This window comes from Drosophila sechellia, chromosome X, assembly GCF_004382195.2.
Source record: "Drosophila sechellia strain sech25 chromosome X, ASM438219v1, whole genome shotgun sequence".
NCBI classification, from domain to species: Eukaryota; Metazoa; Arthropoda; class Insecta; order Diptera; family Drosophilidae; genus Drosophila; species Drosophila sechellia.
Genome location: NC_045954.1, coordinates 8,639,024 through 8,653,463, shown reverse-complemented (window position 1 = coordinate 8,653,463; position 14,440 = coordinate 8,639,024). Strand labels below are relative to the sequence as shown.

At 41.5% G+C, this 14,440-nt stretch overlaps 1 protein-coding gene across 3 annotated transcripts; it reads right to left on the bottom strand.

Annotated features, from left to right (window-relative positions):
- Nucleotides 1-626: 626 nt before the first annotated feature.
- On the bottom strand, nt 627-13,813 carry LOC6619750 (mediator of RNA polymerase II transcription subunit 15). Of its 3 annotated transcripts, none has more exons than XM_032725245.1 (7): nt 13,328-13,813; nt 3,492-4,104; nt 3,052-3,382; nt 2,717-2,849; nt 2,491-2,653; nt 2,092-2,409; nt 627-2,032 (listed from the first exon to the last, which is right to left on the bottom strand). In XM_032725245.1, exons 2-7 carry the CDS (start codon nt 4,083-4,085, stop codon nt 1,247-1,249), a joined length of 2,325 nt encoding a protein of 774 aa, XP_032581136.1. In that variant the 5' UTR covers nt 4,086-4,104; nt 13,328-13,813; the 3' UTR covers nt 627-1,246. The 3 variants fall into 3 exon arrangements, with proteins under 3 accessions (XP_032581136.1, XP_032581135.1, XP_002043964.2); XM_032725244.1 differs by lacking the exon at nt 13,328-13,813 and adding an exon at nt 4,179-4,343; XM_002043928.2 differs by lacking the exon at nt 13,328-13,813 and adding an exon at nt 4,179-4,343 and having other exon boundaries at nt 2,512-2,653.
- Between the last annotated feature and the right edge of the window lie 627 nt (nt 13,814-14,440).

Sequence of the window (14,440 nt, the reverse complement as noted above, 5' to 3'; positions counted from 1 at the left end):
TTCCCTAAAAGCGGAAAAATGTACTGCATATGTTTTGTGAACAAAAACTTATTACCTAAACGAAACTTAAGAAAATATCTTTAAAAAAACAGTGCATTCAGCTCTAATTTTTCACTTTAAAAGAAAACATTAAGAATTAATCACTTAACTTCATTGAAAACGAACAAAATCGAGAAAGCAAAAACTTCATTTTTGTTAGAACAATCTTTTTGTAAAAATGAAAATATTTTGTTTTGCTTATAATAATTTTCTTGGTAGTTAAATCAAACGAAAACAAAACTTTATTGAAAAATGAGAGAAGAATATAGAATATATTGAAATTTTTTCAAGGAGTGTAAATATTTTTATTTTTTTTAACATTTGACCGATTAACCAGTACTTTTTATATTTTTCGCCATAAAACCGTTTTTAATTTGATTGCCACTCTATATTATTTTATTTTATTTATGCCCTGATTGGCTTTATGGTTTCATTTTAATCGTCTAGTTTTATATCAAACAAATCGATCCACTTTAGTGTTACGAAGTTAGTTACCCTGCTCTTGACTAAATGCTGATCCCAAGGACAGGCCTTTGCATTAAGCATACTATGTAATCTACGAAAAACGATTGTATTAATTTTATATATTTTTTTTATGATGTTAACTACCAATTACAGTTTATGTTTAGCCTCCAGTTGAGTCATTTACCATTTATCGATCTTGCACATTAATTGTAGCGCTGGTCCTCATCAATAAAGCAAAAATATTGTTATTTCATTATTATCATTTTTTATTGCATATGCATAATGGAACGACATACATATGTATAAATATATATTATTATATTCAACGTGCGAAATCACAAATGTTTTTTTTTCTCGTTTATAATTACATTTAATAAATTAAAAGTACACATACATATATATATATTTGTAAAATATTAAAAACAAAAAATTCATTACGCATATCTTGTATAAATATTCATCAGAGTTATGTGTACATCAACTCTAGTAATATCGAAAATCGTGTATTATTTATCTCCGGGGGAAGGAAATGTTTCAAACTCACTGGTTTTGAGTGCCATTAACTTTTATTTTTAATAAAAGTTAACATTAAAAATAAGAGCTGACAATTTAAAGAATAGTATTCAAATATGTTTATATTTTAAAAACATTATTTTGTTCAGTTGCAAGGAAACCAAGTGGAAGTTCCTAAGTTTGTTAGCCCAGCGACGATAGCACCATTGCCTGCAGTTCCCAGCTCCGCTCAGTTGCCACTGGTGGCCTCCACCTGGCCAGCTGCTGCTCCAGCGCTGTCCAGGCAGCGCAGCTTCTGGTACATGTGGATGTAGTGGGCCTGCAGCTGCTTCTGGTAGCCCAGCACCTTGTCCTTCTCGGCGCTCCACTGACGCTTCTCCAGCTCGAGATTCAGGCGAAAGTCGTCCAGTTTCTGGCGCAGCTTGGCTATATCCTCCGCATACGTGGTGGACTCCTCGATGAGCGTGTCCAGCGTTTGCTGCGTACCCTGTCCCTGGTCCAATTGCAATCGCTGCACCAGCATATCCAACTTGGGCAGCTCCTGGGCGCAGCTTGGTGGTGCCACTTGTGCTGCTGGCGGTGCTACTGCTGCTGTTGGGGATGCGGATCTTGTTGTGTACTTTCGTGTCTTCTGGCAGATCTCGTTCAGGTTGTCCAGCTGCTGCTTGAGGCGAGTGTATCGGCCGCAGGGCTCCTCGCCGTACTCGTGGGCAATGGCCAGATCGGATAGCTCCTTGCGCAACTTGGCCAGCTCGCTGGTCAGTGCTCCAATCACCTGATCCTTCAGCGTGATGATCTTCTGCAGTTGCTGCTGGTCGGGCTGATGTTGTTGCTTCAGTTGCTGTTGCTGCTGCTGTTGCTGCTGATGTTGCTGCTGCTCCTCCTTCGCCTGCTGCTTTGGTTGACTTTGGCTTGTGTTTGTGTCACAGGACTTGCTGCTGTTGCTGTTGCTGCTGCTCCTGTTGCTGCTGTGCTTCAGGCTGACAATCGCATGATCCTTCATGTTGATTTCCAGCTGCAAAAATATAAACAATATATACATTTTTCCTTATTAATTGTTAATTATTAACATACATGCGCCTCCTTGAGCTGCGTCTTGAGTAAAGCTATCTCCCCGTTGCGCTCGCAGACGCGCCACTCGCTGTCCTCCAGCTGGTGACGCAGTGCGTCCACCTGCTGCTGCAGGCCCTGGCTGGAGTCCCTGGCCAAGTCGAGCTGCTGCTGCAGCCGGTTGACCTGCTCCGATTGGCGCAGCTTGTGCTGCTTCAGCTGGAACTGCTGCAGTCCGAGTAGCTGCTCCATCTTGCGCAGCTTCAGCTGGCACTCCCGCTGCTGACCCTCGTAGAAGAGTCGCAAACGCTGCGTCTCGTGCTCCCAGTACACCTCCTTGTCCTAAACGAAAGTACACATATGGCAATATAGGAAAATGTATTAAAAACATGACTTCCATGGGCGGGCGACTGCCTGCTTAACCTTTTGAACTTGGAAAATTACTTTCTCATTGTGCTCCATGGCCTGTCGCAGGTACGAGAGCTCCGAGTCGCGATCCTTCAGCGCCGCCTCCAGTTCCGAGATCCCAGAATCCGACGGCGAGGGCGTCAGGTCGCTGCTGCCCACCACAGTGCCGCTGCTCTTGCTGTCCAATCAATTGGTAAGCAGATATTAGATGTGAGACTTAAAGATACTGCATATAGCCAACCTGCTGGCTCCATCGGGTCTGTCGTGGCTGCCCGTGCTCAGGAGGTCAAGGGTCAGGGAGTCCTCGTTACTGGAGCGCTGCAGCAGGCGATGATTGGGACGTCGAGCGGCCAAGTGCCGTAGGTCAGTGGTACCTTTAAAGTTAAGTATTTGGGTTAATTATATATTTAATTATTTTAAGTAGTTTCTATATGTATTTCTCTCTTTAATTCTAGCCCAATCCTGTCCAGTTTAACTTAACTTCACGTAGATAATTTATAATTTATGGCTTGCAAATGGCCCCAATGTCAAGTGAGTATTTAATCTAGATTGAGCGGAATGTTAACTGCTACTCACTGCCAAATTTCTGGGCCGATGCGGTGGGCAGTGGGGCAAGTGACGGCGTCGATCCGTAGCCGTACCGCTCGGCCGCCACGCCCCCCGCCTGCCCGCCATCCGTCGACAGCTGCAGCGCCTGATGTTGTTGCTGCTGCTGTTGATGTTGCTGTTGATGCTGCTGCTGCTGTTGATGCTGTTGGTGTTGCAGCTGCAACTGTTGCTGCTGCTGCTGCTGTTGTTGCAACTGCAGTTGCTGCTGATGCTGCTGCTGCTGCTGGCAGGCGATGCGGTAGTCCGGCTCAAACGGAATGGGCTTGAAGGCAATGGGTCGCAGAAAGTTGCCGCTGGTCTGGGAAAGGCAAATCGATTAGTTGGAAACCCGAACTCAAATGGGGTCAAAGTGTTGGTGAAGCATAATTAATTAGTACTTTTATTTTCAGTGTAGCTGAGAGCCTCACCTGTTCCGCCTCGCCCATTTGTTGCTGTTGCTGCTGGCGACTTCCGCCGGCAATGGGCGTGGTGCGCCTCTGCTGCTGCTGCTGCTGCGGCAATGTTGCTGGCAGAGATTGCATTGCCTCCTCCTCGGCCGCGCCCCCTCTGCCATCGCCGCCCCCGCCGCCCACACAACTGCGACTCAGCTCGAACATTTGCCGTATGTTCTGGAACTTGCTGCGCATCTGCAGGCCCATGCCCATGCCCACACCAATGCCCACACCCTCGTCATCCAAGTTGCTGTGACTCCCGAACTTCTGGCTCAGCCGGCGCTGCTCCTGGCGCGACTTCAATGTGCCCGTGTGGAAACCCTGCGCGTGTCCTTGCCCCTGCGCCTGGCCAAACTGCAGCAGCGGCGAGCCCAGCGAGGATTGGCCCATGCTGGGAGTGCTGCGCAGTGCCAGTGGTGCATTATTCTCCAGCGAAACGCTGCGCTTGTGGCCACGCTTGCCCGACGGCAGACTGAGATTGGAGCACCCACTGCCCCCCAGCACAGGCGGTGTGCCGGGCGGCGGGACGACGGCGTGAGCCGGCATGGCCATGTGCGTGGCAGCCGACATCCTGATCCCGAAGAGGTCCCTGAAAACATATAAATGGAACACCGGTTAGTGGGGTTACTTTTTAAAAACATTTATAATATGATAGATAGTTACTCTGAAACTGAAAATATTCCATTGGATCTCATTTCCTCTTCTACTTCACGCTCTGAGCGGGGTTTCCACTTGTCTAGGTCACCTTTCGCCCAGTCGCTCTCCTATTTTTCTTCGAGATCTTAAGAGTTCTCACATCGCCACTCGTTTCCTTAACCGATCGGTGACCTTGCCTCATTGACAGTTTCGAGCATGCAAGCCAATTAATAAGACAAAAGCGAAATGGGCGAATGAATAAATTAATGGTGTCCAATTTATCAGCTAATGATGCTGACCAAATAGAGCTAACTATAGAAAAGAATCATAAAATCATATCTTTAGAATTTGGTCTTCTTATTTCGGAAATCTTCTCCAAGTTCCTTGATTAGATTTTATGAGCTTTCTTAAAAATAAAGAAGATTTTCCATTATTTGCAATGCATTTTGCAGCTCTTTGTTGAAGATTCTACTGTTTTCTTTTCACAGTCTTCCATACCTTTCCCTGTCTTCTTCTCGATTCTTCTCACATACTACAAGGCTATTTTTAAAACTCCTTCCCTAATGACAACCTCCTAAATGTGGACATTATTTTAAATTAGTTTTGAATGCATGTAGCTATCGCCCGCTTCCTTCTGCTAGAATTACGTGCTCTTTCTTCTCGGTCTTTCTAGCTAGCTCTTTCTCCCGTTCTCGATTCTTCTGAAAGCAGCGGGCATATTCCCTGGGGCTATATTTTCTGGGTTCGTTCCATTTTCGCACGCTACTCGCTAGCGGTTCGAGTGCTTTTTTGGTGGTCCACGATGGCCAAGGAGACGGAGATGGCGATGGCGATGGAGTGATGGTGATGGAGACCCCCCTGGAAAAAAACCAGCTGCCATTAGTGGCTCTTCGATTTGTGTGCTGGCCAAGCCCAAGACTTGCATTCATAAAGTCGATTCTAACGGTCTGAGCCGTTTGGCTCACTGGCACTTTCTCATTTCTTGTCGCACGACCCATATTTTAACAACAATTTCCATCTGTCCAACTGGCCAACTCGTTCAGGCCAAGATCGCGACTCACTTGTAAGGTTCTGCAGCAACTGGTTTTCTGTATTTTCCACAGATGCCTGCCACTCAGTTTCGTATATATGTATGTGCATATCTCCTATCAGATTTCCTCAAAAAAAAGAGATTGGGGCTAAGGTTAAGGTCAGCGAAATGTGTCCCCTTTTGAGGGCAGAGGCTTCGCTCCTTATTTATGGCAGGGGATTTTCGCAAACTGTTGGCTGTTATTTTGAAGTGCGACTTCTTGGGACATGCAGTGAATTACGGCCAACTAAGTTTACACATCTTTGGGTTGAGGTTGAAGGTTCGCACGTTTCGAAATCACTCAAATGTTTTGCAAACACCTCTGCAATTTGCTTAAAATGTGAGTAACAACTAAGGTTACAAGTCATTAGATATTTTAGTGGGTTTTTAACTTGACAAGGCGAAAGATATATTTTCAAATAACCTTTACCAATCTAACTCTTTCACATACAAGACTTCATTTCCACGAATAATTCGCTTTAATGAAATGAATTCAAGAGCTAGAATCAGAAGACCTCAATGGATCCATTAAACTTCCCGCGATCATTACAAGTATCCTGCTTCCCGGAATCGCAGACTGTTGCCATTGTCAGTTGTATGTTAGTTGTTTTATCAGTGTAAGAACAGGTTCCATTGCTCCAGTTATCGGCAGATAAGTGCTGTTTGTACAATGGCCAAGCAACGACATCGGTTTCCCATGGAGCAACAATAAGTGCATACATATGATGGCATTTCCTTGGCGGCAAGTATCTCTCACTACATTTCCACGCCGACTAACTGTTAAACACTTGTATTAACTCGAAACGGTTAGCTAACTGTCAATCAAGCGATCGCGAACCATTGAAGCTCATCAGCAGGCAGCAGGTAGTGTATCTGTATCTGTGCCCGTGCATGTATCTGTATCGAATATGACCACGTATCTGCAGTGCACTCGGAGTCATTCTAATAGCATGGCATTCTTCTAATAAATCTTAAGGCTTAGAACATAGATTAGTTCCAATATTACCTATTTTAAATTTTTATTAATAATAATCTACTAGCAGTTTACCGATTTTAGTAGTTGCATGGGAAATAGATTTATAGATTCCACTTTAAGTGCTACTTTTCTGCCCGCAGCTGTTGCTTGTGTGCCATTGTTTCGTTTTTGTATCTTGTGTGACCATTGTGTGTCTGGGCTTTGTATCTATTGGCTTGTTAAATGGCCAGCAATTTGCGGAGGGCGGGGGGCTTTGGCCCTGCTGCAACCGGGCTGGAAATCTTTGACTCAAACAAAAGCCGCCGCCAATCGGCGACAATTTCCAACGGCAAGACGACGTCGTTAAACTGCCAATGTAATTTATTTACTTCGCCTTGCGAAATACACGTCGAAACATTCACAAATCACATTAGCAGCCAACTGTTAGATTGCCTGCGAAATGTATCTGCAACAAAAAACAAAAAAAATTGTATTCTGCCAGGGTGCGGAGAAATACGAAAAAATTATGGCCAAAAACCCAAAAGCCGAAAGCCAAAAGCCAGAAGAAACCCGTTTTCGCGGCCAGTTCTTGATGGTCAGTTAGTTTGGAAGTTATTTTGAGTTATTTTTGTTTTATTGTCTCTTCATGCTTTTTTTTGTTTTTTGAAAGTTTCTATGAATGAAAGTCTTTAGAAGTTGGACCGGATCATAATAGCAGAGATCCGCATATCGATTCGCCATCGATATTCTTCGCCGGCCGAAAGCCAAGTATCTTGACCCTACTCAAACATGGCCACGCGGCGTATGAGTAATGTGCGATGCAAGGGGGAAGTTGCCATCCCAAATCGAAGACCGACATCCATAACCAAAAACCGAAATCCAAAGGCAAAACCAAAACCGAAACCGCCAACGAACTGGTCAAACTTGGCCAGTCCGAGATTAGCCAATGCTTTTTCCCACGCTCGCCAGTTCGCAGTTTTATGCATACTGAGTGCTAACTACCTTCGGTTCAAATATATCGCATATACGTATATTTGTTTATATACACATAGGTACAGTGGCCAAAAGTGCAGCCAAGTTGAATGCACTCGGCGATAAGATAGCGATTCGAGTGGCTAAAATAGTGTCACCGGTGGGCATTACAATCGATATTGTTTACCAAGTTCCCCAAATGATCAGTTTTTGGGTCATTGGGCAACTTTAGATGGAAAGTCTTTCCGGAAGACACAGAAATTTCATTTACTTGCTATGAATCTTATCAGCATAGAGCTATGTTATCTACTTTATAGTAATTTAAGACATAACCAGAATTTTAAACAAAGTAGTAAGTATACTAGAACCAATTGACGAGGTGCACTTGCTGAAGAACTCATGAATCATCTGCATCACTTTTTGATCGTTTTCAGCCCACTGTGCAATGCGATTTGAGCTGTGTTTTTGTTTACTTTTCCTGGCATTTTGCTGGCTTTTTGCATTCGCTCGAGTATCTCAAAGTCCGGCAAAGTATGAGTATTCAGTGAAAATGCCGCCAATCTGGGGTTATTTATTGTCGATTGTGAATTTTTAATTGAATTCATTTAGACAACAGCCGGGCGAGATAATTGCAATCGAAGCTGGAAACGGAATCGAAGTTGATGGTGGAAGGAGCTAGACTTGTGAACCTAGGGTTTTCAATACGTTGCGCAGTCGCAACAGAAAGGCGATGCCGAAAACTGAAGACTGATATCTGAAAACCGATAATAAATAAACAAAAAAAATTGTATAAGCGTGACGAAAGCTTAACTTAACTTTTCTTTTCTTCATCATCTTTTTTTTCCAGGCGGCTATTATTATAAAGTTTTTCATTTAGACGCAATCCAAGTGAGACCGATATGCATTTCAGGTTTTTCCTCCCCCCTCGCATTTCGATTTTTTAAGTCTTTTTCGATTGGGAAATTTCGGTTTTCTTTCGGCATCGCATCGTTCACTTTCGATTATTGCAAAAGGTCAGTCAGCGATGCATTTCGATTACGATATATTATTTAATATTTGGATTGTTCAGTTGACGGGAGGTTATGTTGCATGCAAACTGGATCCCCCCATACCAGCAAATCGAATTCGAAATTGAAATCGAAATTGAATTCAAAAATCCTCCACCCAAAACGGCATTTCCATTAAAAGCTTTTGTCTCTTGGTCACGGGTGTGGTCCACAAATAGAAATAATAGTGTATCCAATGACCTTGAGCCGTGCTTATGAGCAGGAAATTTCGGGCAAACAGCAAACGCAGCTCCGATCACGTAAATATACTTATCTATTGTACAACTCTTTCCCCCGAGTTGACTCAACTTCTTTTTTTTAGTGGGAAAACACTGTTCTAAGCTTCGTTCCCCCTTTTTGTTTTTATTATTTTTTTTTTTTTTGCCACACCCCCGCCATTTATGAAGCCTAAACACTCGGTTCTTGTTGCCAATCCCCCGTAGAAAAATCCCATGATGTACGTGCAGACAGAAAAAAGAGAACATAAAACTTACTTCTGTAAATGTATATTTATTAATCCAAATTTTACAAAATATAATTTATATATGCTTCTCTAACATTGCAGCTAGCAAAACTTCTTGTAACAACTAAACCATGACAAATATGTAGTATATTCTTTTCTTCAGCTTCAACAGCCACGATTTCTCTCTGTGTACTTCCGCTCCAAGTGAAAGGTGCAGTCGCGTTTCTGAGCTGAGAACTTTGGCGAGGCTCCGGAGCCTGGTACCCGCCATTCCAGCACTTTTCGGATCTCAGGTTCCATTACCATCCGATTCCCGTTGAGATTTGGCCCCCAGCGCAATTTTTTCCGCTGATGCTGCTGATGTTTTTGCAGTCTGTGATGTTTGGGATGCTTGTGATGTTTCAGTTTCAGATTCAGATGCTGCTGATTCGCACCCGGGAGCAACATGCTGAAGTAATGCCGCCGCCACACATAAATTGATATTTGTGAAATTTGTGTATCTGCCTGGGCTTTTTGTGTATTTGCTGTATTTTTTTTTTAGTTTTTTTTTTTTTTTTTGCCAAATCAACACATCGGAGCGTGACGAAGCTTTGTTGTGCAGGAAAAAACATTTGGTTGTTTTAAATACACAATAAGTGAAAGAAGACATTGCATTTCTAGCAGACCAACAGTTTTCTTCATTTCAAAGAAAGTCGTCGGTTTGATCATATTATTTAACAATTTTTTTTTAAATGTTAGAATTGTAGAAGAGTTATATTGGACAGCTTTGTAATACTATGTATATGTATCTTTTCAAATGCTTCTGCCCCCATTTTTCGCACTGTGCAGCTGCTCCGCAATCTTTGGACGTGGGAAAGTTCGCCCACTTTTTTTTTTTTTTTTTGTTGCTTCTTTTTGGATTTTTATTGTGCGATCTTGGATCTAGGATCAGAGTCCGATCCAAACTGCCCAGTTGTGCTTGGCTGGATCAGTGAAAGCTCGCATGCGGCATGTGGCAAGTGGCATGTGGCATGACGACGACCACTTGGATGTGGAGCTGGAGCTGGAGCTGGAGCTGCTCTGCATTTGTAATTGCCCGGGTTGCTTTCTGGCCGGATATCGCAGGTTAATTGAGCGAAAAAAGCGCGAAAGGCAACAGCACAGTGTATGTATCATAAAAACCCGATTTGCATGTTTTTTCCATTGTCCAGTGGCCAAATGTGGTCAAAAGCCAAATAAACATGCTGGGCCGAAGTATTCACCTTAAATATATGTGTATTATGCGAGAATTTTGAAACATTACGCCAACGCCAGGGCAATAATTTAAGGTCAATTGGGCCTACAAAGCCGACTGTTTGCTATATATAGAGAAAGAGCTCCAAATAACCATTCTTCGAGTTAATTTTTTGTGTTATTTTTTCACGATATTTGGCAGCTCGCATTCACGGGCCATTCAAAAAACACTCGAAAGACCCGAAAACTTATAGATGGATAGTTGAATGGTTGGATGGATGGATGGATGGTCTTGGATTTGGATTTGTATTTGGACTTTTCGCTGTGGGTGTATTTGTGATATTTTTGTATGGTTTTGTTCATTTGTTCGTTGGTAGAAAGCAACTAGCGGAGCAGCAGTAACCCGTTTAAGTCTCATGAATAGTTATTCCAACATTAACCGTAACAAAAAATGCTCGGCAACAAAATTAAAAATACCTTTTGCCATGCAAGTTATTAATGAGTTATCTGCCTTGGTAATTGTTATTATTTTTATTTTTTTTTTTGCCTTTCTCGCTTTCAACATATATATATATGTTTTTAAGAGGGGAAATGCAAAAACATGAATTAATGCAGCAAATGAATGGTGAGAAAACCTGTAAGCGAAGTGAGTAATTAAATGCAATGCGATAAGAAGTTCAACTTAATGAATGTGCAGTGAGTGAAAGAGTGAGGATTTACAGTTGGCTGGAAGAGGCAAACAAATGTTTAATAGCAGTTGGAATCTAATATAATTTATATTTCAGCTAATGAGTGAAGCAAAAACTGAATACACGCTTTATATTCAAATGAAGTACGCTGTTAACTCAGTGAATTTGTGTGAATAAACGCCAAATTGTTTGAGTTTTTGATAGAACAAGTCAAGATTGAATCTAAAACACACACTTGTACTTCTACTTTTGATGCCAATTTCGCGTTAACTGCCAATTAAGAAGCCATTAAGTGATCTATTGCCTAACTGTTGCATACAAAGTGGAAACTATTTGTTTGAATGCATAATGATTGCAACACGATTCAATCAAATGAATCACGATAGATAACTATGTGTAAAAGTGGCTATATAAAAAAAAGATTGCGCGGGCAATAAAACAACAGGAGAGTGACCTTTATGAGCAATATATTTCTCTAACGAGGGTGTCAAATATTTCAATCGAAAAAGGTTAGGTTCATTTATCTATAGTTTATGACATATATTACCTAATTTCGCATAAATAATTACAAAAAAAAAAAAAAAGAAAAAAGCAAATAAAATGAATGTAACGCATATGTTGTTAAATCTATAGTTTTGACCGCATTCCCCGAGCAATTCGGCCCATCAATCATTGTCAAAAATCTGAAGTGTTGATTGAGGCCTTAATGGGACACTTTTAATTATTTGCAAAGAAGTGATCAGTGCATATAACCAAAGTAAGTTTGTACTTAAATTTATTTAAATCTTAACTGATTTGCCATTATTCTTATTAATTATTACATTTATCGATGCTCTCTTTCAGTTGGATTTCCTCGAAGAAATCGCGATTTTCTCAATGGCCCGCCGGCGTTGATGACCTGAATCTAAGTGGGCATAGTTGGCTATATGGCTATATGGCTATATGGCGTTGTGGCCACATTCGTGGCCCAGTCGCTCCGAGCCAGCTTCATCTCCAGCTCCATCTCCACTAAGCCACGTTATCTTCTTTCACTTGAGCTTCACCTACATTGGAAGGCCGAGTGGACGGCGGACGGTATCAAAAGTGATCATAAATCTTTATAACCTGTATGCGCTGGATTTTCACCAACTGGCTTCTTTTTTTTACTTTTTTTTTTTTTTTGATGTGGTACTCTCTTCTGGGTTCTGCAAGATGTGTGTTGTGTTTTTTCACGAAACTAAAAAGTGAATTTCTGCTCTTTAGCCTTCAGCCTCCCTCCTCCGCCGAAGATCCCTCGTTTTTATGTTATTTTTTTTTTTAATTTTTCTTTTTTTTTTGTTTTTCATTTTTTCCTGCCAGTTGACGTTTGTGTGTGTTTTTTTTTTGTGAATTTACTCGTACATATATATTTTTTTGCGCGCACTTGGCCTTAATTGCGCATGCGCGCGCACTTTCAATTCCTTTGGGGCTCGCAACAAAGAAAATGAAATAAGACAAAACACAACTAAACAAAATCGTGTGGCAAATTGTGGCCGGGCCAGAAATTAGATTTCAAGCGCGGCGATAATGATGCGGCAGAGTAATAATAATCATTTTTAAAGGGGCCTCGAGGAGGGGCCAAAACCAAACGAAAATTGCTCTCAACCCAAAAGCAGAATGCACGGTGAACAAAAAATCAGGTCTTTATCAAATTATTTGGGTATTTGTGAATTCAAATAGCACCAAGGATATTCAAAACTTAACCACTTATATATGGAGCATATTCAAAAGACTGTTTTTTAGAAGGTATCTAGGGTATTGTTAGTGATATATGTTTGCATTTCACTTGGATATTTATTAGAACCACTTTATTTTGTCTGCACTTGACATTTCAAACATAAAATCGCTCAATTCCGTCTGAACGAATTATAGGTTTTCCAGGTAAATAAAGCGATTTAAGGCCAAGTGCAACTGGCCAACCCAACCCAGTAAGCAACTCGGCCAGTTTGCTGACCATTATCCATTGCCCATTATCCATTATCCATTCCGCCCGGTAGAACCCGCAGTTTCGGATAGGTCAAGTATATGCGGCACTTTATGGGCTTTACGAGTGTAAAAAAAAGCAAAAGATTGAGAAGAGAAAAGAGCTCAAAGACAGATACTCGCTTATTTCTAGAGGCTGACCAGAGCATCTTTTTCATCTTTTTTTCATATATATAGATATATATGTATAAATATTTACTTTTTTCACCAGTTTCGTGTATATATATTTGCTGTAGTTTTTGTTTTTTGCCTGTGGGGCCAACAGGTTCGCTGGAAGTTGGAAAAAAAGTCAAACGGCTCAATAATCGAAGACGGCTCAGAGTTTTTGAGTCCGCGACTTCGAACTTCAGCTCTTTGAGTCCAGATAAATGAGGACAACAACAACAGCGACAACTTTAAAGAGGTTGTGCGCCTTGGTGTGCGTGTGCCTGTGCCTGTGTGTGTGTGTGAGCCAGCTGGGATAGGCACACTGAGCGAAAAGAGTATGCACTTCGAGTTTATTGGTTCTAATAGAGCAGCTCAAATTCAAATTGATTTTAGCATGTTTTCCCATTTAAATACCACTTATTTAATATATTATTATATTTCAATCTTACAACAAACATATTCTTTTGTTTTATGTGTACTCCATTCGATTTAGACTCGAGTTGCAATGCCGAAACAAAAATCAGCGAAACAAAATAAACGGAAAATCAGGCAACAACAACAAAATACAAAAATATTTTAAGCCCAACGAAAAAACAACAAATGAATGGAAATATTTGCTCACCTCTTCCTCCGGTTTTTAGTGCCTTGTAATTGCTGTTGACTCTTCAAATGTGTGTGTGTTTCTTTGTTTTTTTTTTTTTTTGTAAATTTTCTTGATTTTTTTGGGATATTTGTTTATTGCTTGCCCGCTTGATGTGGCTGCATTATATTTCAGCTGTTGCCGCTGCAAGCCAACGGAAAGCAGGCAAGAATTCAAATTTGCACAATGAAATTGATTTTACAACGCGTAAAATTCCACAAATTATGCACGAAATGCGTTTTGAATTGCACTCAGCCACCACACTCGAAAAAAAAGCCTGCCATTCACCGTTCGCCACGAAGCGTAGCCCAAGCCCCCAAAAAAAAACCAAACCAAAAAAAAAAACCGTTGCACGCCTGCGCTTTTCAAAAATCTTCCCAGTTCGCTTCGAAACTTTCATCCGCACCGTTGGCTCTCCGTCGACGACTTTCGCGTTCCAGCGCTCAAAGCAAACTGAGCTGCAAAGCGCCAGAATTGGAAGCAGCGAACGGCGACTGCGACGCGACTGCGGTGCGCCGGCGATCAGAGATGAGAGCTTAGCTTTTTTCAAAAGCTCTTAAAAAAAGAGGAAAGAGTCATCTTGGAAATACTTAAGCAGTGTTAGAGATACCACGTTCATTTGATTGCATATGCTTAAGTGGCTAAGATTTAATTGGAAATTGAAGAATATAGCTTGCACTTAAGATATTCATGCAGTTATTGGTTCACTTTCATAAGGATATTTTCCAAAACATAATAAATATATGAGAAAGATTACATCTTTTAGCTATTTACTGTTTCAAACACTCTTTGCTTTTTATAACTAATTATACTAATTATGTTTCTATTGGTGTTATGAAGTACAGTCAGCACTGATTGCTTGCAAATCAGATTGGCAATCATTGTCGCCGTTCTTTCCGGTTTGCTGGCGTTGCCACAGCGCTGCAATTAAGCGGCTAATTCTGATTTTGGATACCGATTCGGATCCAGACTTGCTATCCATACATATGTATAAACATATATGTTCGAGGCAACCGCAGTAGACCAAGTCGCAGTCGCCGCCTAGGCTAATTTCCCTCAATTTTGTGGCTTTTCGCATATAGGTTCATTGCTTAC